Below are 26,045 nucleotides of genomic sequence, written 5' to 3' on the forward strand. Positions count from 1 at the left end.
CATAGATAGATAGATAGATATGACATAGATAGATAGATAGATAGATAGATAGATAGATATGAGATAGATAGATAGATATGAGATAGATAGATTGATAGATAGATATGAGATAGATAGATAGATAGATAGATATGAGATAGATAGATAGATATGAGATAGATAGATAGATAGATAGATATGACATAGATAGATAGATAGATAGATATGAGATAGATAGATAGATAGATATGAGATAGATAGATTGATAGATAGATATGAGATAGATAGATAGATATGACATAGACAGATAGATAGATATGAGATAGATAGATAGATAGATAGATATGAGATAGATAGATAGATATGAGATAGATAGATAGATAGATAGATAGATATGAAATAGATAGATAGATAGATATGAGATAGATAGATATGAGATAGATAGATATGATATGAGATAGATAGATAGATATGAGATAGATATGAGATAGATATGAGGTAGATAGATAGATAGATGGATATGAGATAGATATGAGATAGATATCTAGATTAATGTGGGGCCGCAGAGAGGTAACAGGGACATCCTTGTATCCTGAAAAGATTTTTCGGCACACAGGGATGTCCCGAATGTGATGGGGGGCCCCTGTGGGCACAGGGCCTGGAGAAGGCACTCCATGAGCGACAATGATGATCCGGCCCTTACTGCCCCTACACAATCATAATGACCCCTTACACAGCAATAGTGCCCTCTTATTGACCCAACACAGTAATAACAACACCCTTACTGTTCCTGCACATTACTAGGGCCCCTTACTGCCCCTACAAAGTACTACTGGCCCCCATTACTGCCCCACCCTACACAGTAACATTACCTCCTTATTGCCCATACAAAGTAATAGTGCTCCCATTCTGCCCCTACACATTAATAGAGCCCCCTTATTTCCCCTACACAGTAACATTGCCCACTTATTACCCCTACACAGTAACATTGCCCCCTTATTTCCCCTACACAGTAACATTGCCCCCTTATTTCCCCAACACAGTAACATTGTCCCATTATTTCCCTTGCACAGTAGCATTGCCCCCTTATTACCCCTACACAGTAGCATTGCCCCGTTATTACCCCTACACAGTAACATTGCCCCCTTATTACCCCTACACAGTAACATTGCCCCCTTATTACCCCTGCACCGTAACATTGCCCCCTTATTACCCCTACACAGTAACATTGCCCCCTTATTACCCCTACACAGTAGCATTGCCCCGTTATTACCCCTACACAGTAACATTGCCCCGTTATTACCCCTACACAGTAACATTGCCCCCTTATTACCCCTGCACAGTAACATTGCCCCCTTATTACCCATACACAGTAACATTGCCCCCTTATGACCCCTACACAGTAACATTGCCCCCTTATTACCCCTACACAGTAACATTGCCCACTTATTACCCCTACACAGTAACATTGCCCACTTATTACCCCTACACAGTAACATTGCCCCCTTATTACCCCTACGCAGTAACATTGCCCCCTTATTACCCCTACACAGTAACATTGCCCCCTTATTACCCCTACACAGTAACATTGCCCCCTTATTACCCCTACACAGTAACATTGCCCCCTTATTACCCCTACACAGTAACATTGCCCCCTTATGACCCCTACACAGTAACATTGCCCCCTTATTACCCCTACACAGTAACATTGCCCCCTTATTACCCCTACACAGTAACATTGCCCCCTTATTACCCCTACACAGTAACATTGCCCACTTATTACCCCTACACAGTAACATTGCCCACTTATTACCCCTACACAGTAACATTGCCCCCTTATTGCCCCTACACAGTAACATTGCCCCCTTATTACCCTCCAAGGAGTTGAGAAAGACTGCAATTGGGCAGTTGAAACATTGTTCCTGATGTTGGGTCAATAAATCTTATTCACCTTACTGGAGTGCTGCGGCTTCTTGTTTTTTGGAGTAGATAGATAGATAGATATGAGATAGATAGATATGAGATAGATAGATATGAGATAGATAGATATGAGATAGATAGATAGATAGATATGAGATAGATAGAAATGAGATAGATAGATATGAGATAGATAGATGGATATGAGATAGATATGAGATAGATAGATAGATATGAGATAGATAGATATGAGATAGATATGAGATAGATAGACATGAGATAGATAGATATGAGATAGATAGATATGAGATAGATAGATAGATAGATAGATAGATAGATATGAGATAGATAGATAGATATGTGATAGATATGAGATAGATAGATAGATAGATATGAGATAGATAGATAGATATGAGATAGATAGAGATGAGATAGATAGATATGAGATAGATATGAGATAGATAGATATGAGATAGATAGATATGAGATAGATAGATATGAGATAAATAGATATGAGGTAGATAGATTTGAATAATAATTCACCTTTTCTCTATATGATGAGATATTTCTTAGGAAATCACTTTTTCTCCCATAGTTGAATCCGAATTCTACACCGACCGGGGTCTCTGCGGCCTTTATAGTGAAGGTGAATCCTCCCTCCGAGGAGCTTTCTCTTCTGATGGCGTTGAGCAGATCGGTGGAGTCCTCGTACACCTCACTGGACATTCTGGTGTCCGCTCGGGCCTGAAGGAGAAGGTAATAGAGAATCAACATCTGACCAAAAATAACTATTGTTCCCATTCACTGACAGCAAGCAGAGATGTGACAACGAGAAGCCCACAAGATAGTTACAAAACTTTTCTTCATACAGTCTTGTGTATTTATTTACAGATAATGATGCCCCTTAGACGAGACCTTGTGCCCCTTCTGCCCTTGGCCCCGCCCATTTACTGCAGGATATTTAAGCCACACCCCATTCTGCCCAGGGATACGCCCACCATCGCCAGTTCTTCCCACGCTGATAGGTTAGTGCCTGTCGGCCATGATGTCATACAGGTCCCGGGACTTACAAGGAACTGATAGACATGGAAGTTGTAGGGTTTCCGGAAGTATTTCTCGTCGGCGGCGTAGTACATCTGCTCACACGCGGGGTCGTATCTCAGCTCCCGCCATTCACCGTTATAGACGTATTCACATTGACCCCCGAAGTATCTATGATCCAGAACATTCTGCGTCTCCTCCTGCGTCAGGATATTAAACCTATAGAAAAGGGCGTCAGGAGACCGGTCAGAGGTCAACAGCAGCCGGGGAGCGGGAAATAGAAAAATAACTAAAAACTTTTTCCAACAAATAAAAAAATTCAATAATTCTTTGAAGTTGCTAAAAGGGGTACTCCGCCCCTAGACATCTTATCCTGGGGGTCCCGCTGCTGGGGACCCCTGCGATCTCCCTGCTGCCCCCAGCGTTTGTTTAGAGCGTTGGGTGCAGCGCCAGAGGCTCGTGACATCACGGCCACGCCCCCTCAATGCAAGTCTATGGGAGGGGGCGTGACGTCCTTTCACGCCCCCTCCCATAGACTTGCATTGAGGGGTGTGGGCGAAATCCTGCAGCTTCATCCTCCCCTCACTATCTATAATTAGTTTTTTTTTCTTTTTTTCCCATATCATCTAGTCCTACAGCACCATCTGTTTCATTGCAGCACAGCTGCATCCATGCATTTCATTACTGTAACTGGGTCATGTGATCACCAACCTAACCCACAGAAAATCACAGTGGAAGTGGTCTGCCCGGAGTCAGCTGACTTCCTGTAAACCACAAGATAACATTGTCAGGTATCTGATTCTTCCTGCGAGCTCACAGACCCCTCCCCTCTATCTAAGCTCTATCTGTATACTGCTGCTATCTCTATTGGATCAGGATATATAGTAGTTATACTCCTCCCCTTCAGCTCTATCTGTACACTGCTGCTATATCTATGGGATCAGGATCTATAGTAGTTATACACCTCCCCTCTAGCTCTATCTGTATACTGCTGCTATCTCTATTGGATCAGGATATATAGTAGTTATACTCCTCCCCTTCAGCTCTATCTGTACACTGCTGCTATCTCTATGGGATCAGGATATATATAGTAGCTATACATCTCCCCTCCAGCTCTATCTGTATACTGCTGCTGCTGCTATCTCTATGGGATCAGGATATATATATATATATAGTAGTTATACACATCCCCTCCAGATCTATCTGCATACTGCTGCTATCTCTATGGGTTTAGGATGGATAGTGGTTATACCCCTCCCCTCCAGCTCTATCTGTATACTGCTGCTGCTAATTTTGTGATCAGAGTATGCAGTAGTTATACAAATTCCCTCTAGCTCTATCTGTATACTGCTGCTGCTATCTCTATGGAATTAGAATATATAGTAGTTACAGTATACACTTCCCCCTGAGGCTGTGTTTACACTTTTTTTGCTGCAATTTTTGTGTATTTTTTCAGTGATTTTTGAAAATCAGCAGCAAAAATTTAGCCATTTTACTACAATCATAATAATAATGTGTTTATAATACAGTAAAAATTATACACGGCCTAAAGACTTCAAATCTTCATTATACAGTAATATTTATCTAAAAAACGCATGTTGAATAAGAAAACGCATTAAAACTGCACATAGTGTGAACTGACACCAACCCACTTATGAGTCTGATCAGTTCACCTGGGTGACCTCCAGCAGCAGCAGCCGAATTAGATGACCAGGTGCAGTGATCAGACACAACACCCTCTCTCTACAAAGCCAGAGGATTCATGGGAAATTTAGGCAGCATTAGAAAATCACTTTAGGAATGAAATTGAATTCAGCATGGCTGAAAACCCGCAGATAAAATGGGGCGCACATTGTCTTGACGCTACGAGTTTGACCGCGGACACCGATGAAAAATAATAAAAAGATTTGCTTTATTTTGGACAAGAGACTGAATTCTCACTTCCTCGGGTCCATACTGAATGGATAAAAACATCAGCTTCCATAGAATAATAACACAGTAAAATCCTGAGGAGTCTGGCGGGAACAGTAAATGACCGCACGGTCATAGTACCGCTCCTGACGGATGAAAACCCATGCCTGCCACATCAGCTTAAACAGGTAAGCACAATGCATACACAAGAACCTCTACATTATTCTCTAATAATAGCCTAAGCTGCACAATATAGGCAAATAATGATAAAGAGGAGGTGATCCCTTAGACTTGTGTTTCCCAACCGATGTGCCTCCAGCTGTTGCAAAACTACAACTCCCAGCATGCCCGGACAGCCGAAGGCTGTCCGGGCATGCTGGGAGTTTTTGTTTTGCAACAGCTGGAGGCACACTGATTAGGAAACATTGCCTTAGACTCTGCACCTCACTTAAGGCTCCACTTGCAAGATACATTAGCTGATGCCTGCCACATCAGCTAAAACAGGTAAGCACAAGGCATACACAAAAACGACTACATTATTCTCTAATAATAGCCTAAGCTGAACAATATAGGCAAATAATGATAAAGAGGAGGTGATCCCTTAGACTTGTGTTTCCCAACCGATGTGACTCCTGCTGTTGCAAAACTACAACTCCCAGCTGTGTGAGCATGCTGGGAGTTGTAATTTTGCAACAGCTGGAGGCACACTGGTTGGGAAACACTGCCTCAGACTCTGCACCTCACTCAACGTTGCACTTGCAAGATACATCGGCCTATGCCTGCTACATCAGAGAAAACAGGTAAGCACAAGACAAACACAAGAACCTCTACATCATTCTGTAATAATAGCCTAATCTTGCAAGTGCAACGTTGAGTGAGGTGCAGAGTCTGAGGCAGTGTTTCCCAACCAGTGTGCCTCCAGCTGTTGCAAAACTACAACTCCCAACATGCTCAGACAGCTGGTAGTTGTAGTTTTGCAACAGCTGGAGGCACATCGGTTGGGAAACACAAATCTAAGGGATCACCTCCTCTTTATCATTATTTGCCTATATTGTGCAGCTTAGGCTATTATTACAGAATGATGTGGAGGTTCTTGTGTATGTCTTGTGAGCATGCTGGGAGTTGTAGTTTTGCAACAGCTGGAGGCACACTGGTTGGGAAACACTGCCTCAGACTCTGCACCTCACTCAACGTTCCACTTGCAAGATACATCGGCCTATGCCTGCTATGTTAGAGAAAACAGGTAAGCACAAGACATACACAAGAACCTCTACATTATTCTGTAATAATAGCCTAAGCTGCACAATATAGGCAAATAATGATAAAGAGGAGGTGATCCCTTAGACTTGTGTTTCCCAATCGCTGTGCCTCCATCTGTTGAAAAACTACAACTCCCAGCATGCCCGGACAGCCGAAGGCTGTCCGGGCATCCTGGGAGTTGTAGTTTTGCAACAGCTGGAGGCACACTGGTTGGGAAACACTGCCTTAGACACTGCACCTCTCTTAAGGTTCCACTTGCAAGATACATCGGCCTATGCCTGCTACATCAGTTAAAACAGGTAAGCACAAGGCATACACAAGAACCTGTATATTATTCTCTAATAATTGCTTATGCCGCACTATATAAGCAGAAAATAAAAAATTAAAGATAATGTTGACATAGGTAGTGACTCATTGACTTAATGGACATTTCTGTATTCTCCTTTATATTCTCTCCATACCTGCTGAGTGGGCGGGATCATCCTAGTGTGATGTCAGAGTCAATCAGACACCTCCCCTGCAGCTCCCTCTCCCCTCTCACAGCATGCAGACTCATATACACACAGAGGGAGAGATCCTTCAGCTGCATCCCCCTCCTCCACAGTATAGAATTAATAGCACAAAAATAAGGAGCATCTCACCCTCTGACCGCTTTCTCCGCCCCGGGTATGGGGTAAAGTTGCCTGCAGAAGGTTTCTTCCTCCGGGGGCTCGCAGTCCTTCTCATCGGACCCGTCCCTGCAGTCATTCTCACCATTGCAGATCAGCTGTCTCTTTATACAGCGGCCTATAAATAAAGACAATAGACACATATAGATTTCCTATATAGACTGTAGAAGTGGGTATCACTCCCATCATCCCTCAGGAGTCTCAGTCTCTCACCCGTTTCCTCGCATTGGAAATCGGAGCCGCACTTGTTTTCCGGGACACATTTCCCCGAGGTTGTACAGATCGTCGATTCCCACAGGTTCCCGATACAGATCCGTCCGTCATACTTGGCCGGCTGAGCCAGCGCCCGGTACCTGTGCTGTGTTACAAAGGGAAGGTTTATGGTCACTGACTGCCGCCCCCTTTGCCAGTGTTCCCCTTTTGCCAAACATGATGGGAGCTGTAGTTCTGCAACAGCTGGAGGGCCACAGTGTTATGTGCCTATTGATGGAGAACCCTTTTAAAGGACACGGTTGGGTAGATGTTTAGGTATAAAAGCAAACAATACCTTTCCCAGAGCTGACGGTGGTGGCAGAACTTATAAATGTGAATTTTATCAAGCAATCCAAATGGTAACGTTTCGGTCCAAATGAGGACCTTCCTCAGACCGGATTGCTGTGTATGGATACAGAAGAATGGCTCGTAGCTGTGTAGCAGGTATATGGAGGTGCGACCTGTAGTCAGATCAGCGACTCCATATACCTGCTACACAGCTGAGAGCTGTTCTTCTGTATCCATATACAGCAATCCGGTCTGAGGAAGGTCCTCATTTGGACCGAAACGTTACCATTTGGATTGCTTAGTAAAATTCACATTGATTTGTTCACCATAAACAGTGTACCAAGTCTTCATTTACGTTACATTAAGGATGGGACTCCTACTTGGGAACACTTCCCCCACTCAGAGAGGGACGTAATTCTATCTACAAGAACTTATAAAATCACCATTTTTTTTTAAATCCAAGTGTCAAGGAGGTGGAACCAAGCTGTTCAAGTGCCACAGTCTAGCAAGCCTGCTTGTCTGCCCAAACCTCCTTTCTCCTCTCTGACTGAAGTAAAAGATTCTGTACACCAGTCAAGGAGGCGCTGGAAAACAAGAGTTTCAGGCTGTGGCACTTAATGGGGTATTCCAGGAAAAAACGTATATATATATATATATAATGAAAAAAATGCAGCACATCCAGTAATACTACCACGGGTGCCCAGCGTCCAAGGCCCGATCCTGTCCTATCTAGACAGTCCACAGAAATTAATGGCGCAGCGCTCCAACAACTCCAAAAAGCTCTAGTGTAGAGCTGAAACGTTGCTACTGGAGACATGCTTTGAATAAATTCACTTGTTGATTGGAACGTTGTTGGAGTGCTGAGCCATTGATTTCTGTGGACTATATATATATATATATATATATATATATATATATATATATATATATATATATCAACTGGCTCCAGAAAGTTAAACAGATTTGTAAATTAATTATATTAAAAAATCTTACTTCTTCCAATAATTATCAGCTGCCGAAGTTGAGTTGTTCTTTTCTATCTGGCAACAGTGCTCTCTGCTGACATCTCTGCTTGTCTCTGGAACTGCACAGAGTAGATGAGGTTTGCTATGGGGATTTGCTTCTACTCTGGAGAGTTCCAGAGACAGGTGTCATCAGTGAGCACTTAGACAGAAAAGAACAACTCAACTTGAGCAGCTCAAAAGTACTGAAAGGATTAAGATTTTTTTAATAGAAGTAATTTACAAATCTGTTTAACTTTCTGGAGCAAGATATATATATATATATATATATATATATATATATATATATATATATATATATATATATATATCTGTGTGTATATATATATATATATATATATTCCTGGATAACCCCTTTAAGCAGCTCGGCCCCGCCTCCTTGACACTTGGCTCAGGAAGCTTCGGAAAAGGTACAGTTTGCTTTTATACCATAACAGCTAGCCAATGGTGTCTGCAGCTCTTACCAGCAAATACAGCTGACAGATTCCCTTTAAAGGGGTACTCCGGTGGAAAACAATTTATTTTAAATCAACTGGTGCCAGAAAGTTAAACAGATTTGTAAATTACTTCTATTAAAAAATCTTAACCCTTCCAGTACTTAGTTGCAGTATACTACAGAGGAAGTTCTTTACTTTTTGAATCTCTTTTCTGTCTGACCACAGTGCTCTCTGCTGACACCTCTGTCCATTTTAGGAACTGTCCAGAGCAGGAGAGGTTTGCTATGGGGATTTTCTCCTACTCTGGACAGTTCCTAAAATGGGCAGAGGTGTCAGCAGAGAGCACTGTGGTCAGATAGAAAGGAAATTCAAAAAGAAAAAAAATTATCTGTTGTATACAGCAGCAGATAAGTACTGGAAGAATTAAGATTTGTTAATAGAAGGAATTTAAAAATCTGTTTAACTTTCTGGTACCAGTTGATTTAAAATAAATTGTTTTCCACCGGAGAACCCCTTTAAGGAGAAATATAAATCTAAATTTGGATACAGCGCCCCACAATGGATGATGTCAGCAATGCCACATCCTTCAGGTTTTTCAGCTCTCAGTATCTATAGGGTAACATGAGTTCTTCATAACCTACCTACTGCCAACCAGTGTGCCTCCAGCTGTTGCAAAACTACAACTCCCTGAATCCCTGGACAGCCTTTTGCTGTCTGGACATGCTGGAAGTTGTAGTTTTATAACAGCTGGAGGCACACTGGTTGGAAAGCACTACCCAAAGGCTGTCTGTGCATGCTGGGAGTTCTAGTTTTGCAATAGCTGGAGGCACACTGTTTAGGAAACACTGGTCTAATGTGTATGACGAGCTTTCCACCAATACTCTTTAATGACATGACAATCAGGAGCGCTTTGTTCTCAGGATCGATGGGGACCCTCACTATGATCCCCCTCATAGTATAAGGGGATATCCAGCCTTGGGGTGTCCGATCTCGATGGGAGCTGTAGTTTAACAACAGCTGGAGACACTCTGTTTGGAACACACTAATTTCCTAATTGTACTATGTTATTCCATTGGAAGTAGAGTGTATGTTAGAGGTTGTCTAAAAACAGCGCCTCACCTGTTTACAGGTTGTCTGTTGTATTGCAGATGAGAAGCAATACCAGACACAGCCAGGGGTGGCGCTGTTTTTAGACAACCTCTGTAACCTACACCTGACTTAGTCCAATTGAAAAACAGAATTCAACAACTTATTTAATGTTTTCCAAAACAGTGTGTCTCCAGCTGTTGCAAAACTACAACTACCAGCATGCCCGGACAGCCAAAGGCTGTCCGGGCATGCTGGGAGTTGTAGTGTTGCAACTGCTGGAGGCCCACTGGTTGGGAAACACTGGTTTAAGGCTTTCTGGTCATGCTGGGAGTTGTAGTTTTGCAACAGCTGGAGGCACCCTGGTTGGAAAAGAATGGCCTAAGGCTGTCCGAGCATGCTGGGAGTCGTAGTGTTGCAACTGCTGGAGGCACACTGGTTGGGAAACACTGGTTTAAGGCTTTATGGTCATGCTGGGAGTTGTAGTTTTGCAACTGCTGGAGGCACACTAGTTGGGAAACACTGGTTTAAGGCTTTCTGGTCATGCTGGGAGTTGTCGTTTTGCAACTGATGGAGGCACACTTGTTGGGAAACACAGCCTTCGGCTGTCCGAGCATGTTGGGAGTTGTAGTTTGGCAACAGCTGGAGACACACTGTTTAAAAAACACTGTCTTAAAATAGTCCTAAAACCAGATGTTACTTTGTTAAATAATAATAGGAGCCAATATTGATACATTCTAAATACAATGTAGCAAGTAACGGTAGAAAGAAACACTAGAAGAGAACAATCAGGAAAGTGACTGCCAGGGATTTTTATTCAACTTTCCCAAGCTCCTGCATGTCAAACATTTTTAGTTTTCCCTGGTATGATGGCAGCCATGATGCTGTGACATATTCTGACTGACCCCATTGGGGTTCTGCTATTTTTCACACAGTAAGAATAATTCTGTGCATTATGCGCAATAAAAGCTTCAGAGGCAGCAAATCGCTTAAAGTGTTTTTTTTGCACTTTTATTTATTTATTTTTTTAAACTTTATTTATGTGACGTTTTCTCTCACACGCCAAATCGCTTAGATATAAATCAGCGGCGCCGCGCAGTTGTTTTTTTTTTTTTTATCATTCTTCAATCTCAATTATTTCCATTTGACGTTAATTGAATCTGTAACAGGTTATGAAAACATTGATAATTACAATAACAGATGTACAGGATTCGCTGTTCGGAGCGATATGTTCGCAGGGACTTAATCACCCGTCCCTTGTCGCATTTCGCTTTTTTTTTTTCTTCAGAAAATGAATATGTTTACTTAACACAAGTGCGAGATGAAGACGTTAATTAAAAAAAAAATGCCAAGTAAGAAAAACAGGGAGAAAAGTTTACTTAAAGGGACCATGTCACCTAGATCAGTGGTCTCCAAACTGAAAGCCTCCAGATGTTGCAAAACTACAACTCCCAGCATGTCCGGATAGCCATTGGCTGTCTGGGCATGTTGGGAGTTGTAGTTCTGTAACAACTGGAGGGCTGCAGTTTGGAGACCACAGTTTGGAAATCTGTCAAAACTACAGTAGCTCAGTAGTTAAAGGGGTACTCCGGTGTAAAACTTTTTTTTTTATTTTTTTATTTTTTTTTATCCACTGGTGGCAGAAAGTTAAATAGATTAAAAAATAGTTGAATAGATTAAAAAAATCGTAATCTTTCCGGTACTTATTAGCTGCTGAATACTACAGAGGAAATTCTTTTCTTTTTGGAACACAGTGCTCTCTGCTGACATCACAACCACAGTTCTCTCTGCTGATATCTCTGTCCATTTTAGGAACTGTCCAGAGCAGCAGATGAAGAAAAAAAGAAAATAATTTCCTCTGTAGTATTCAGTAGCTAATAAGTACTGGAAGGATTAAGATTTTTTTAATCTAATTTAGACCACTAGGGGTCCCCATATCATCCAGAACATAATCCTGTCCGGCTGCACCATCATCTTTGTCCCAGCTGAAGCACAGGCAAGGACAAAGTCCAGGAAGTAAAGGTGGGACTAGAACTCCTCTGTACTCCCTCCTGTCCCATCAGACTGCAGCATGAAAACAGAGAGGAGGGGGTTACAGAGCAGCCTGTAGTGATTGGATGAAGAGACCCAGCACAGCACAGCAGACTAAGGGAGGAAGAGTGGTTGTGCAAAGAGAGGACACTTCCACTTCCGATTACAGGATGAGAAACCAAGTGAGCAAGACAAAAAAGGTATTTGTTAGAGAACTATGGGTGCTAGACACATAAGTATATGAACATGATCAGGATTAGTAACTGAGTAGACCAGTGATGTGAAGGAGAGAGCTGGTATTACAGTTCATTAGATTTATGACTCATTAGATAAGGCAGCAGGCAGCCCATTCTGATGGAATCTACTGTAACTAAGAACCGCTAATAAGCATTAACTAATGAGCAGTAATACAAGCTTCTCCCTTCACATCACTGGTCGAGTCCTGTGTCCAGTTCGGTGTTTTAGGTGAAATGTGTTGGTCCATATGATACTAATGTCACAAAATCGATAAAGAGAGTCCCTCTTAGCTCTCTCAGCTATTCCTGGATTTTTTTATATATTAAAACAGAATAAGATGTTAACAAAATGAAAATATGAAAAATGTGGCTCCATGGGGACATTAGTGCTGGAGGAAGTAGCCGAGTGTAAAAGAAATCTTGGATGTAACTACATGGAAACAGTTTTGATAGGATTGAATACTAAAAGGAGGACGATCTTACTTTGCTACCTTGGCAAGGAAAACACGGAGACCATTGGGACCACTGACCGAGCTGACAGTCCACGGGGGCCGGAGTGGAGCCTAAACTCCTGAAAAATCTGAAAATGAATCACAGGAGGCGACAAACAGTAAAACAATGTGTAATGTAATGTAAATGATCCTAAAGTACATGAAACCATTACAGAATGACAAAGAACAGCTAGAACCATAAACGGGTACTCCGGTGGAAAAAAAAAATTAATCAACCTGTGCCAAAAACTTATACAGATTTGTAAATTACTTCTATTTAAAAATCTTAATACTTCCAGTATTTATCAGCTGCTTTATGCTCCACAGGAAGCTGTGTAGTTCTTTTCAGTCTGACCACAGTGCTCTCTGCTGCCACCTCTGTCCGTGTCAGGAACTGTCCAGAGTAGGATCAAATCCCCATAACAAACCTATCCTGACTGGAAAGAACTACACAACTTCCTGTGGAGCATACAGCAGCTGATAAGTACTGGAAGGATGAGTAGCTCACACCATGTGAAAAAAAAAATTCTGTCCCTGCCTATTGCCCATCTATCCCTAACCCCATCCCTGCCTTTCAAAATGTTTTTACCACCTTAGAAATATCTTTTTATCTACCTGGTAGTGTGCTCACTTACCAGGCAGACTTCCTCAGCAGGCACAACGTCACTGATGCCTGCTGGGAGGCCGACTTCTGCCCTTAGCTCATCTATGCTGCGCTCCTGTTGGGAGCGCGCATAGATGAGTGGCCAATTACACGGCAGGCTGCTCCGGGGTCTCCTCCTCCCTGTTTAGCAGTCTAGTATTATCCAGGGAGGAGGAGTATAGGAGAATCGCTCGCCTGCTGTGCTGTTCTACACCGCCGAGACCCGGGACCGAAACGAAGTACGGGTAAGTGAAATAAGACCTCACTTACCCCTACAGGACATGTACAGTCCTGGAGAATCAGCGCAGTACAGAGATTTAGTGCCACGCCGCCTCCAGACTGTACATGCCGGGGGCAGGGGCGGGGACAGACGGGGAGCGAGCGCAGGCTGAGTGAATTAGGACCGAATACCCGGCCGGGATCAGTCCGAATTCAGCTGTGACATCACCCGCTCTGCAGCCGGCCACTAGGAGGGAGACCCCTAGTGGCCGTATTTCAAGTGCAAAATAAAATAATTTAAACACAAAATAAATAATAGAAGTGTATTAGAGATATGTTGTAGTACATAAGTTGATGACAGTGCCCATTTAAATAGAAGTAATTTACAAATCTAAGTAAATAAAGAAGCACATACGTGCACTCACCGCTTGGCGGAGATAGCTGCGTAGCGGAGTCTGGTTCACCGGGAGCTGGGTCTCAGCATCAGCGCAGGTAGTATGGCGCTCGGAGGCAAATTACCGCCATACTACCTACTACGATGCTGAGACCCAGCTCCCCGTGAACCAGACTCCGCTACGCAGATATCTCCGCCGAGCGGTAAGTGCACGTACGTGCTTCTTTATTTATTTACATTGTAACTTCATACTTGTGTATGCGCACCCCGCAGGAGATACTGATTCCTGAGACCGCGCCGCATTTCGCACAGGTGAAGCCCGCCTCTTGTGTGCGCTCCCCTTTCCTGTCTCGCTACCATTTCATTTACAAATCTGTATAACTTTCTGGCACCAGTTGATTTAAAAGAATAATTCCACTGGAGTACCCCCAACAAGGACACCTCCAGCTGTTGCAAAACTACAACTGCCAGCATGCCCGGACAGCCAAAGGCCTCCCTCCCATCACCCACCACCATATAGGTAACCCCCCCCCCCCCACCTGCCTGCCCCCCTTCTACCTCCCCCTTCAACCCCTTTGGCTGTCTAGGCATGCTGTGAGTTGTAGTTTTGCAACAGCTGGAGGCGCCTGGGTTGGCAAACACTGCCTTAAGGCCTAACCCAGTGTTTCCCAACCAGGGAGCCTCCAGCTGTTGCAACACTACAACTGCCAGCATGCCCGGAGAGCCTTTGGCTGTCTAGGCATGCTGGGAGTTGTAGTTTTGCAATAGCTGGAGGCACCTGGGTTGGCAAACACTGCCTTAAGGCCTAACCCAGTGTTTCCCAACCAGGGAGCCTCCAGCTGTTGCAAAAGTACAACTACCAGCATGCCCAGAGAGCCTTTGGCTGTCTAGGCATGCTGGGAGTTGTAGTTTAGCAATAGCTGGAGGCGCCTTGGTTGGCAAACACTGCCTTAAAGCCTAACCCAGTGTTTCCCAACCAGGGAGCCTCCAGCTGTTGCAAAAGTACAACTGCCAGCATGCTCGGAGAGCCTTTGGCTGTCTAGGCATGCTGGCAGTTGTAGTTTTGCAAAAGTTGGAGGTGCCCGGGTTGGCAAACACTGCCTTAATGCCTAACCCAGTGTTTCCCAACCAGGGAGCCTCCAGCTGTTGCAACACTACAACTGCCTGCATGCCCGGAGAGCCTTTGGCTGTCTAGGCATGCTGGGAGTTGTAGTTTTGCAATAGCTGGAGGCGCCTGGGTTGGCAAACACTGCCTTAGGACCCAGAGTATTGTATTATACACCAGAGCTGTACTCACTATTCTGCTGGTGATCACTGTGAAACAGAACCACTTTTTTTACATTTATTATTTTATTATTATATAGATGTATAGAGGGTGGGGTGTAGCTCTGTATAGGTATATGCAGATCTACACCCCCCCCTCTTCCCCATAGGTATATGCAGAGCTACACCCCCCCCCTCTTCCCCATAGGTATATGCAGAGCTACACCCCCCCTCTTCCCCATAGGTATATGCAGAGCTACCCCCCTCTTTCCCATAAGTATATGCAGAGGTACACCCCCCCCTTCCCCATAGGTATATAGTGTAACTCTGCATATACCTATGGGAAAGAGGGGGGGTAGCTCTGTCTATACCTATGGGAAAGAGGGGGGTAGCTCTGCATATACCTATGGGAAAGAGGGGGGGGGGGTGTAACTCTGCATTTACCTATGGGAAAGAGGGGGTTTCCTGGCTACCTACCTGCCTTTTTACTGTGCAGGACACCAAGGAGGGCATTATTACAGTTTGTGGGCCTATAGATGGGTAGATTGTAGAGGAGGGGAGGGCACTGAATATATGCAGAGTCTGACATGTTTTTCCTGCAGATGTTAAGAGATCCACATGGCGGTCTTATCCAGACGGAGAAGAAAAGGAAAGAGGACGCCGCTGATCAGAAAAGACGTAATTGTGAGTCCCAAAATGTAACTGTAATCACTTATATGGTATACAGATCCTGTGTACAGCTGATATCTACCGCCATATGGTCCTGTATATAATCACTTATATTGTATACAGATCCTGTATAGTATACAGGTCTGTGTATAGTGGTATTATTCAGTACAGTATGGCGGTATTATCCAGTTATTGTGTGGGGGTATATATTTACTCCTTGTATACTAGTATTATTGGTCATGGAAATTTACTTACGTTAAAGTGTTTCTTACATATATAAATTTTAATTTATTGTGTGTGGGATTTGGGTGGAATAGGGGCGTAGCAGAAGATTGACGAGCTGCAGAGCCTAGCAGGGGTCCTTGCCTTTTTTTTTGGTCCGGGGGCCCCGAGTGTTGTCAGTCCGCTCCTGGGGGGAGGGGAGGGAGGGGGTGTAATTAAGGGGGGTGCGTGTGTTTGTGGTGGGCAGGGGGGGGGGGGGGGGGGGGGTGCCAAACAAAGGGTCCGCCCCGGGTGCCAAATGCTCTAGGTACGCCCCTGGTAGGCCCCCATATATAGCTGTAGGCCCCCATATATAGCTGTAGGCCCCCAGACTGCCCCATATATAGTTGTAGGCCCCCAGACTGCCCCATATATAGTTGTAGGCCCCCAGACTGCCCCCTTATATAGCTGTAGGCCCCCAGACTGCCCCCATATATAGTTGTAGGCCCCCAGACTGTCCCCATATATAGTTGTAGGCCCCCAGACTGCCCCATATATAGCTGTAGGCCCCCAAACTGCCTCCAAATATAGCTGTAGGCCCCCAGACTGCCCCTATATATAGTTGTAGGCCCCCAGACTGCCCCCATATTTAGTTGTAGGCCCCCAGACTGCCCCCATATATAGTTGTAGGCCCCCAGACTGCCCCCATATATAGCTGTAGGCCCCCAGACTGTCCCCATATATAGCTGTAGGCCCCCAGACTGCCCCCATATATAGTTGTAGGCCCCCAGACTGCCCCATATATAGCTGTAGGCCCCCAGACTGCCCCCATATATAGCTGTAGGCCCCCAGACTGCCCCATATATAGTTGTAGGCCCCCCAGACTGCCCCAATATATAGTTGTAGGCCCCCAGACTGCCCCATATATAGCTGTAGGCCCCCAGACTGCCCCCATATATAGTTGTAGGCCCCCAGACTGCCCCATATATAGTTGTAGGCCCCCAGACTGCCCCATATATAGTTGTAGGCCCCCAGACTGCCCCATATATAGCTGTAGGCCCCCAGACTGCCCCCATATATAGTTGTAGGCCCCCAGACTGCCCCATATATAGTTGTAGGCCCCCAGACTGCCCCAATATATAGTTGTAGGCCCCCAGACTGCCCCATATATAGCTGTAGGCCCCCAGACTGCCCCCATATATAGTTGTAGGCCCCCAGACTGCCCCATATATAGTTGTAGGCCCCCCAGACTGCCCCAATATATAGTTGTAGGCCCCCAGACTGCCCCAATATATAGTTGTAGGCCCCCCAGACTGCCCCCATATATAGCTGTAGGCCCCCAGACTGCCCCCATATATAGTTGTAGGCCCCCAGACTGCCCCATATATAGTTGTAGGCCCCCAGACTGCCCCATATATAGTTGTAGGCCCCCAGACTGCCCCCATATATAGCTGTAGGCCCCCAGACTGCCCCCATATATAGTTGTAGGCCCCCAGACTGCCCCATATATAGTTGTAGGCCCCCAGACTGCCCCCATATATAGTTGTAGGCCCCCATACTGTCCCCATATATAGTTGTAGGCCCCCAGACTGCCCCATATATAGCTGTAGGCCCCCAGACTGCCCCATATATAGCTGTAGGCCCCCAGACTGCCCCCATATATAGTTGTAGGCCCCATACTGTCCCGCTTTGGTGCTCCACCGCTCCTCTGGTCTGGGGGACCTGTTGTTATGGCTCATAGTAGTAGGTCCCCGGTCTGCAGGGACAGTGGGGCAACAAAGCTGATGGTAGTTCCTGTCCACAGCCGCCCAGTGCCCGCGCTTCCCCTTTGCTGTCCTCCTGCTCCTCGGTGCGGTGACGTCAGCCGACCATTTCTTTCAAAGTTGCCCAGACAAGTAACCAGTGGCTGCCATAAGTTATAATTTTTTTAAAGTACCCCCTGGAGAACTGCTAAGTACCCCTGAGAGAACTTGTACCCCAGGTTGAGAACCACTGGACCACAGTACACCGCTTGGCTATCTTTATCAGTCTTAGGCTGCTTTCACACCACGTTTTTGCAATACAGGTTTTTGATGAAAAACTGATTCCTCAAAACCTGACTAAACTGTATCAAAACGTGTGTACACATTTCAAGCCGTATACAGTTAAAAAACGTATACGGTTTGAAAAAATGATGTCCAGTTGCATCCATTTTTTAAGAAAAAAACATATAAGTTTTTAACTTTTCACTCCATTATGAATAAAGTTTCACAAGTTTGATTGAAATTCCAAGAAAAAAACTGTGCAATGTAAAAACCGGATGAACCGTACGCACATACAGATCTCTACAGTTCCCATTGACTCCCATGTTTTAAAAAACTGTATACGATTTAATACAGTTTTTCACCCGGACCAAAACTTTATAAACTTATAAACTTTGACTGCTGCCCAGGCATGCTGGGAGTTGTAGTTTTGCAGCAGCTAGAGGTCCAGAGTTTGGAGACCTAGGCTGAAGGGTAGAGTTTTCCAACAAACAGTGTTTCTCCAGCTGTTGCAAAACTACAAATCCAAGCATGCCCGGACAGCGTTTATCCAGTATTTCTCAACCAGTGTGCCTCCAGCAGTTGCAAAACTACAAATCCCAGCATGCCCGGACAGCCTTTATCCAGTATTTTTCAACCAGTGTACCTCCAGCAGTTGCAAAACTACAAATCCCAGCATGCCCGGACAGCCTTAAGCCATTCTTTTCCAACCAGGGTAGCCTCCAGCTGTTGCAAAACTACAACTCCCAGCATGCCCGGACAGCCTTTTGCAAAACTACAACTCCCAGCATGCCCGGACAGCCTTTGGCTGTCCGGGCATGCTGGGAGTTGTAGTTTTGCAACAGCTGGAGGCACCCTGGTTGGGAAACACCGATCTAAGCATTTTAGCAATCTATGAAGAATGTGCACCAATTTGATCAATTTGGCGCATGACGAACGCCCAGGCAAGCAGCAGGAAAAATAAAGCGATTTCCATTTATAATGATAATTTGCGTCCTACCTCCCCGCTAATCCAACGTCAACGCTTTGCACTGCGACCAAGAAGCCTAATGTGAACAGAGCCAGAAGATGGGAGCAGCTGCAGAGACTCATTGTCTCCAGGTGGACGGAGGCGACGCTGTCGTCCAGACATTGGAGGACGAGCGGGAGGTAAAACCGCAGCCTTCCCGGCAATGTCCGCGCTGGTGAATCATTGACGACTTTCTAAATATTTATACATCAAACAGCAACAAAGTTACCAAATGTTTGGAATTCCCATTGTTGTATATTGGGGGGGGGGGGGGGGGTCGGGTCGTGGTGCAACAGATAACAGCGAATAACAGAGAGAAAAAAAAAACGCATACAATGGCGGAAAACAAAGAAGATAAAGATTAATGGAAAGAACCAGGAGCCCATCGTGCTTAAAGGGGTATTCCAGGAAAACCCTTTTTTGTTTTTGTTTTTTAATATCAACTGGCTCCAGAAAGTTAAACAGATTTGTAAATTACTTCTATTAAAAAAATCTTAATCCTTCCAATAATTATCAGCTGCTGAAGTTAACTTGTTCTTTTCTATCTGACAACAGTGCTCTCTGCTGACATCTCTGCTTGTCTCGGGAACTGCACAGAGTAGAAGAGGTTTGCTATGGGGATTTGCTTCTACTCTGGACAGTTCCCGAGACAGGAGTCATCAGAGAGCACTTAGACAGAAAAGAACAACTCAACTTCATCAGCTCATAAGTACTCAAAGGATTAAGATTTTTTTTTTTATAGAAGTAATTTACAAATCTGTTTAACTTTCTGGAGCCAGTTGATATATATATGTGTGTGTGTGTGTGTGTGTGTGTATATAAGTTTTTTTTTCCCTGGATAACCACTTTAAATGTATAGAACTGTATGTGTCAGTAGATTTTAGTTGCAGATTTGCGCAGGTGACATCTATAGTGGATTCCTGTAACTGACAAGTGGATGAGATTTTGCAAATCATCACAAATTTTACTATTGCCAACGCATCAAGAGGAGAAATTGATGAATTCACAGAAAAAAAAACTAAGAGTAACGTGTGCGGATTTTGTGGTTTATTTTTTAAATATTTCTCATTTTGATTGTTCCTTTACGGAATATATTTTATGCTTTGCTTCTATGGGAAAACATCTCCATAAGGCTATGTTCACATGGCAGAATTACTGCTATTCCGATCAAATTTCGCACAGAACCGCGCACTGCAGATTTTTCGCCGTTTTGCTGAATGTGAATTCCATGTGAATGTGAATTCCAGCGGAATTTGGGTGGAATTTCTGTGCTTTTAAAGCACAGATTTGGCTTTAAGGGTACGTTCAGATGTGCAGATTTTTGCAGTGTATTTAGCTGCGGATTCTTGCTTCCATATGTGCCTGCGCGCATGCGCATTATACTTGCACATCGCAGCAGCTCTCGTCCTAGCTAAATGAGCAGGGGAAGCGGCTGCGATGTGTGTGAGTACACTGCGCATGCGCGGTGATCGCACATCGCAGTGTGTCTGCTCAGAGCGGCGTATTGCCGCTCCGAGCAGACACATTTAGGGTACGTTGCCACACGGCGTATTTTGCTGCGTATTTGCTGCGTATTTGGTGCTGCGTATTTTCCTACCCATTGACTTCAACAGAGAAAATAAAATACGCAGCAGCAAATACGCAGCAAATACGCCGTGTGGGAATGCACCCTTAAGGGCACCATACAGAGGTCCTTCAGTGTCGGATCTGCAGCATAAAATGGTGCGCTCACAGGCTAGTAGCTGGCGGCGAGTTTTTTGTCTGCGGGAAACCCGCTGCGAGTTACGCTGCCATTGAATTAAATGGTCCACGGACAGTCCGAACATCTGACACTTTTGCGGTCTGTGGACTCATTCAATGGTAGCGTAACTCAATGGTAGCGTAACTCAATGGTAGCGTAACCCGCAGCGTGAAACCCGCTGCTAGTAATAGTGTGTGAATGCACCCTAATACAGAGTCCCATTAACTTCAATGAGGATCTAAATGGAATTCTGCAACATTTAAAAACAAGTCTTATAATATTTTGCAGAAATATTGGTGGAAATTCCGCTGTGTGAATGTGGAATCCCCAAAATTGCTGTGGCCCGGTGTAAGCTGCCATTTTCCTCTATAGACTTCAATAGGTGGGAAAAAATGGCAGCAAAAATAAATAAATAAATAAACAAACAAATAAATAAAACAACCCCTTGGGGGAGATTTATCAAAACCTCTGTAGAAGAAAAATTGCCCAGAAGCCTATGGCAACCAATCAGATCCCTTCTTTCATTTTTGAGAGGCTTCCCCCATGTATTTATATATATTGGCATTTGTTCTGGCATTCCTGGATCAGCCAACCACCCCCCTTCCCACTCCTTCCCAATTCTTCTATACAAAAATGCCTATACTAATAATACACACTATTTCCAGCGGGGGGTTGCATAGGACTGCAGGTTATACCTACTAAATTATTTCAGCTCTGCTATATCCATATATGGAACCAGTTAGCAGAAAAAAAAATAACAACGTTAAAGTCTTCATAGTTTTGAAATTCAGAGCAGTCAGAGCCCCCATGATGCTTTGGGGCAGTGATTCCTGATTTTCTGCCCAACAAACAAATTAGAATTTTGCTCCAGAGAAATTGTTACTTTGTTGCTTCTGAATTAGATGTTAAATCCTGTTCAAACAGCGACATCTTGTGGTCAGGTAGAGGAAATGCACACAGAGGATAACATTTCACTGGACACTTTTTTATTTATTTAACAAAAATCTTTTTGGGTGAAATTTTTGTATGAAGAACGAATACCTCTCCTTCCTGCTGGATTAACTTCTGGAGTGTGACACCAACCTGAGGATAACGGCAGACATGTTAAAAAAAAAAAAAAAAACACCAAAAATAAAGCCATATTTGATGTATGGCAGTTTTTTGGACTCAAAATGCTGCAGGTAGATGTTAGCAGGGAGTCAATAGGGAAATATCAAACATCATACACACATGGCATTTTTTTGTGTGTGTGTGTTTTTGTTTGAGTTATTAATTTTTAATTTTTTTATTTATATATTTATTGCTAAAAAAAATTTAAATTATTATTATTATTTTTTTAAATAAATCTTATTCACCTACATTAGTCTATGGGAGGAAAAATTGCACAATTTATTGGGGGGAGGGGCAAAAAACAAAAAAAACATATACAGAATATGCTCCCATTATGAAAAACTAGGTGGGTATTGTGTTTCATTTTCCCTTATTGTAGTGCTTCCCAACCAGTGAGCCTCCAGCTGTTGCAATACTACAACACCCAGGATGCACGGACAGCCTTTGGATAGTTTTTCCAACCAGTGTGCCTCCAGCTGTTGGCTGTCCATGCATGCTGGGAGATGTAGTATTGCAACAGCTGGAGGCACACTGGTTGGAAAACACTGTTCAAAGGCTGTCCAGGCATGCTGGGAGTTGTAGTATTGCAACAGCTGGAGGCACACTGGTTGGAAAACACTGTTCAAAGGCTTTTTAGGCATGCTGGGAGTTGTAGTATTGCAACAGCTGGAGGCACACTAGTTGGGAAAACACTGTCTATAAAGGCTGTCTGGGCATGCTGGGAGTTGTAGTTTTGCAACAGCTGGAGGCACACTGGTTGGGAAACACTGTCCAAAGGCTGTCCAGGCATGCTGGGAGTTGTGGTTGCAGATTTTATGGCAGCAAATACTCTGTGAAAAATCTGTCCGTGTTCATGGACCCTAAGGGCCCGTTCCCACAGGCGGGTCACATTTAGGTCGATGTCATTGTTGTAATTCCGCACACAACCTGGCTCCATTCACTTCAATAGAACTGAGCTGCAATACCACTCACAACCTGAGGACAGGGGTGGCACTGTTTTTCTTTTTTTAAAGAAATCAGCTCTGTTTGAAACCATCCGAACGTCTCCCGATATCAGGTGCGGCCGCAGCTGGGGGATCAGTCTGTTTCCTGTTTGTCTAAGGGACTGGGTTTATTATTTGGAGTGACCTGTAGGAGGCGACACAACAATATATCACTATATATGAGTGCAAATACCTGAGAACTGGGGGGAAACTGAGCGTTATTCTTATACAAGGAAGTAAAAAAAGAAAAAATGTCAATCCTGACAAAGGACAGAAAAGAGTCTCAGTCAGTGTGAGAGCGGCCAGAGCGCGGAGAGCAGCGGCGGAGGACACACGCCATGGACACGGTGAGCAGCGGCGCCAACACTGACTGCGCCCCCCGTAGAACACTGACCCCTAACCCCATGTGGCGGTCGTATATCAGATTATTTAATTGGGAAGATTTATCGAAACCTGTGTAAAGTAATAGTGGCGCAGTTGCCCATAGCAACCAATCAGATCGCTACTTAAATTTTTTATTTTTTTTAAAGGCCTCTGCAAAATTAAAGCAGCGATCTGATTGGTTGCTATGAGCAACTGCTCCACTCTTCCTATGCCCCCATTCCTTATTCCATGATACATGCAGCAATCTTGTAATATTGTGCATTCTGGGAAAACTACAACTCCCAGCATGCCCAGATAGCCTTTAGTCAGTGTTCCAACCAGTGTGCCTCCAGCTGTTGCAAAACTACAACTCCCAGCATGCCCGGACAGCCTTTATAGACAGTTTTCCAACCAGTGTGCCTCCAGCTGTTGCAAAACTACAACTCCCAGCATGCCCGGACAGCCTTCGGCTGTCCAGGCATGCTGTAAGTTGTAGTTTTGCCACAGCTGGAGGCACACTGGTTGGAAAAAACTGCCCTAGAGAAACTTTTCACTTGGCGTTGTGGTAATGCTGCACTTGAACTGAGACTGACAGGTGGCGCTGTGGAGTCTTAGCCTTACATTGAATCTCTAGCGATGATTGGCGTGTCATTTTTAGGGTAGACATCCTGATCTCAGGGGCCAAAGCTTCGGGCAGAAACATTTTTTGTTTCCATTTTATGGTTACGTAGTTTGTAAGGCCAAAAAAAAAGACGTACGTCCATCTAGCGCACATCCAGACACATCAATGCGCTCATCTATGTATGATGCGGCCCCTGAAATGGACATTTGGGGGCCAAATTGTGACAGGTCATCAAGGTCCGGCTCACGGCCTGGATTGTACATTTCGTGTATATTCTCTGTGTGCCGCCATATGGAGCCTCTGTATGGAGGTTCTGTGTGTGAACATGGATGTATACTGAGGTGCAGTATGACTGCTACTGATATGGGGGTATTATGTCTGTTACTGATATGGGGGTATTATGTCTGTTACTGATATGGGGGTATTATGACTGCTACTGATATGGGGGTATTATGACTGCTACTGATATGTGGGTATTATGACTGCTACTGATATGGGGGTATTAAGACTGCTACTGATATGGGGGGTATTATGACTGCTACTGATATGGGGGGTATTATGACTGCTACTGAGATCCTATGACTGCTACTGATATGGGGGTATTAAGACTGCTACTGATATGGGGGTATTAAGACTGCTACTGATATGGGGGTATTAAGACTGTTACTGATATGGGGGTATTAAGACTGTTACTGATATGGGGGTATTAAGACTGCTACTGATATGGGGGTATTAAGACTGCTACTGATATGGGGGTATTAAGACTGCTACTGATATGGGGGTATTAAGACTGCTACTGATATGGGGGTATTAAGACTGCTACTGATATGGGGGTATTAAGACTGCTACTGATATGGGGGTATTAAGACTGCTACTGATATGGGGGTATTAAGACTGCTACTGATATGGGGGTATTAAGACTGCTACTGATATGGGGGTATTAAGACTGCTACTGATATGGGGGTATTAAGACTGCTACTGATATGGGGGTATTAAGACTGCTACTGAGATCCTATGACTGCTACTGATATGGGGGTATTAAGACTGTTACTGATATGGGGGTATTAAGACTGCTACTGATATGGGGGTATTAAGACTGCTACTGATATGGGGGTATTAAGACTGCTACTGATATGGGGGGTATTAAGACTGCTACTGATATGGGGGGTATTATGACTGCTACTGATATGGGGGGTATTATGACTGCTACTGATATGGGGGTATTATGACTGCTACTGATATGGGGGTTCTGTGTTAATGATATGGGGGTACTATGACTGTTACTGAGATACTATAACTGTTACTGATATGAAGGCTCTGTGGTACTAATATATGGAGATACTATGACCGATATTTATAAGAGGTAGTAAGACTGTTACTGATATGGGGGCACTATGACTGCTACCGAGATGTTATGACTTGTTCTGATATAGAGGTTCTGTGACCTTTACTGATATAGAGGTTCTGTGTTACTAATTTTGAGGTACTATGACTGTTAATGATATGGGGGTACTATGACTGTTAATGATATAGGGGTACTATGACTGTTAATGATATGGGGGTACTATGACTGTTAATGATGTGGGGGTACTATGACTGCTACCGAGATACTATAACTGTTACTGATATGGAGGCTCTTAGGTACCAATATGGAGGTACTATGGCTGCTTCTGATATGGGGGTACTATGACTGCTGCCAAGATACTATGTCTGCTCCTGATATGGAGGTTCTGTGTTAATAATTTTGAGGTACTATGACTGTTAATGATATAGGGGTACTATGACTGTTAATGATATGGGGGTACTATGACTGCTACTGAGATACTATAACTGTTACTGATATGGAGGCTCTGAGGTACCAATATGGAGGTACTATGGCTGCTTCTGATATGGGGGTACTATGACTGCTGCCAAGATACTATGTCTGCTCCTGATATGGAGGTTCTGTGTTACTAATTTTGAGGTACTATGACTGTTACTTATGTGGGGTTCTGTGACCTTTACTGATATGGGGGTACTATGACTGCTACTGAGAAACTATAACGGATACTGATATGGAGACACTGTAGTACTAATATGGAGGTACTATGACCGATATTTATAAGGGGGCCTTTGGCTGTCTGGGCATGCTGGGAGTTGTAGTTTTGCAACAGTTCAAGGCACCCTGGTTGGGAAACATTGGTCTTTG

General features: G+C 44.1%; 2 protein-coding genes across 3 annotated transcripts in view; one reads left to right on the forward strand and one right to left on the reverse strand.

Annotated features, from left to right (window-relative positions):
- The window catches only part of C8A (complement C8 alpha chain), a 34,368-nt gene extending 15,139 nt beyond the window's left edge, over positions 1-19,229 (reverse strand). Inside the window, exons 1-6 of the mRNA XM_056532970.1 lie at positions 19,030-19,229; positions 12,612-12,708; positions 6,990-7,134; positions 6,750-6,894; positions 2,967-3,156; positions 2,440-2,640 (exon numbers count right to left, since the gene is read on the reverse strand). Coding sequence (XP_056388945.1) covers positions 2,440-2,640; positions 2,967-3,156; positions 6,750-6,894; positions 6,990-7,134; positions 12,612-12,708; positions 19,030-19,121 — 870 coding nt within the window. The 5' untranslated portion in view covers positions 19,122-19,229. The remainder of the gene's footprint in view (positions 1-2,439; positions 2,641-2,966; positions 3,157-6,749; positions 6,895-6,989; positions 7,135-12,611; positions 12,709-19,029) is intronic.
- The window catches only part of FYB2 (FYN binding protein 2), a 67,894-nt gene continuing 57,561 nt past the window's right edge, over positions 15,713-26,045 (forward strand). Inside the window, exon 1 of one of the 2 annotated variants that reach the window (XM_056532968.1) lies at positions 15,713-15,822. In XM_056532968.1, the coding sequence (XP_056388943.1) occupies positions 15,757-15,822 (66 nt within the window). In that variant the 5' untranslated portion in view covers positions 15,713-15,756. Of the gene's footprint in view, positions 15,823-23,101; positions 23,220-26,045 lie in introns of those variants that run through there. The other variant, XM_056532969.1, reaches the window with a different exon arrangement.

Source organism: Hyla sarda, chromosome 7 (assembly GCF_029499605.1).
Source record: "Hyla sarda isolate aHylSar1 chromosome 7, aHylSar1.hap1, whole genome shotgun sequence".
Classification (NCBI taxonomy): Eukaryota; Metazoa; Chordata; class Amphibia; order Anura; family Hylidae; genus Hyla; species Hyla sarda.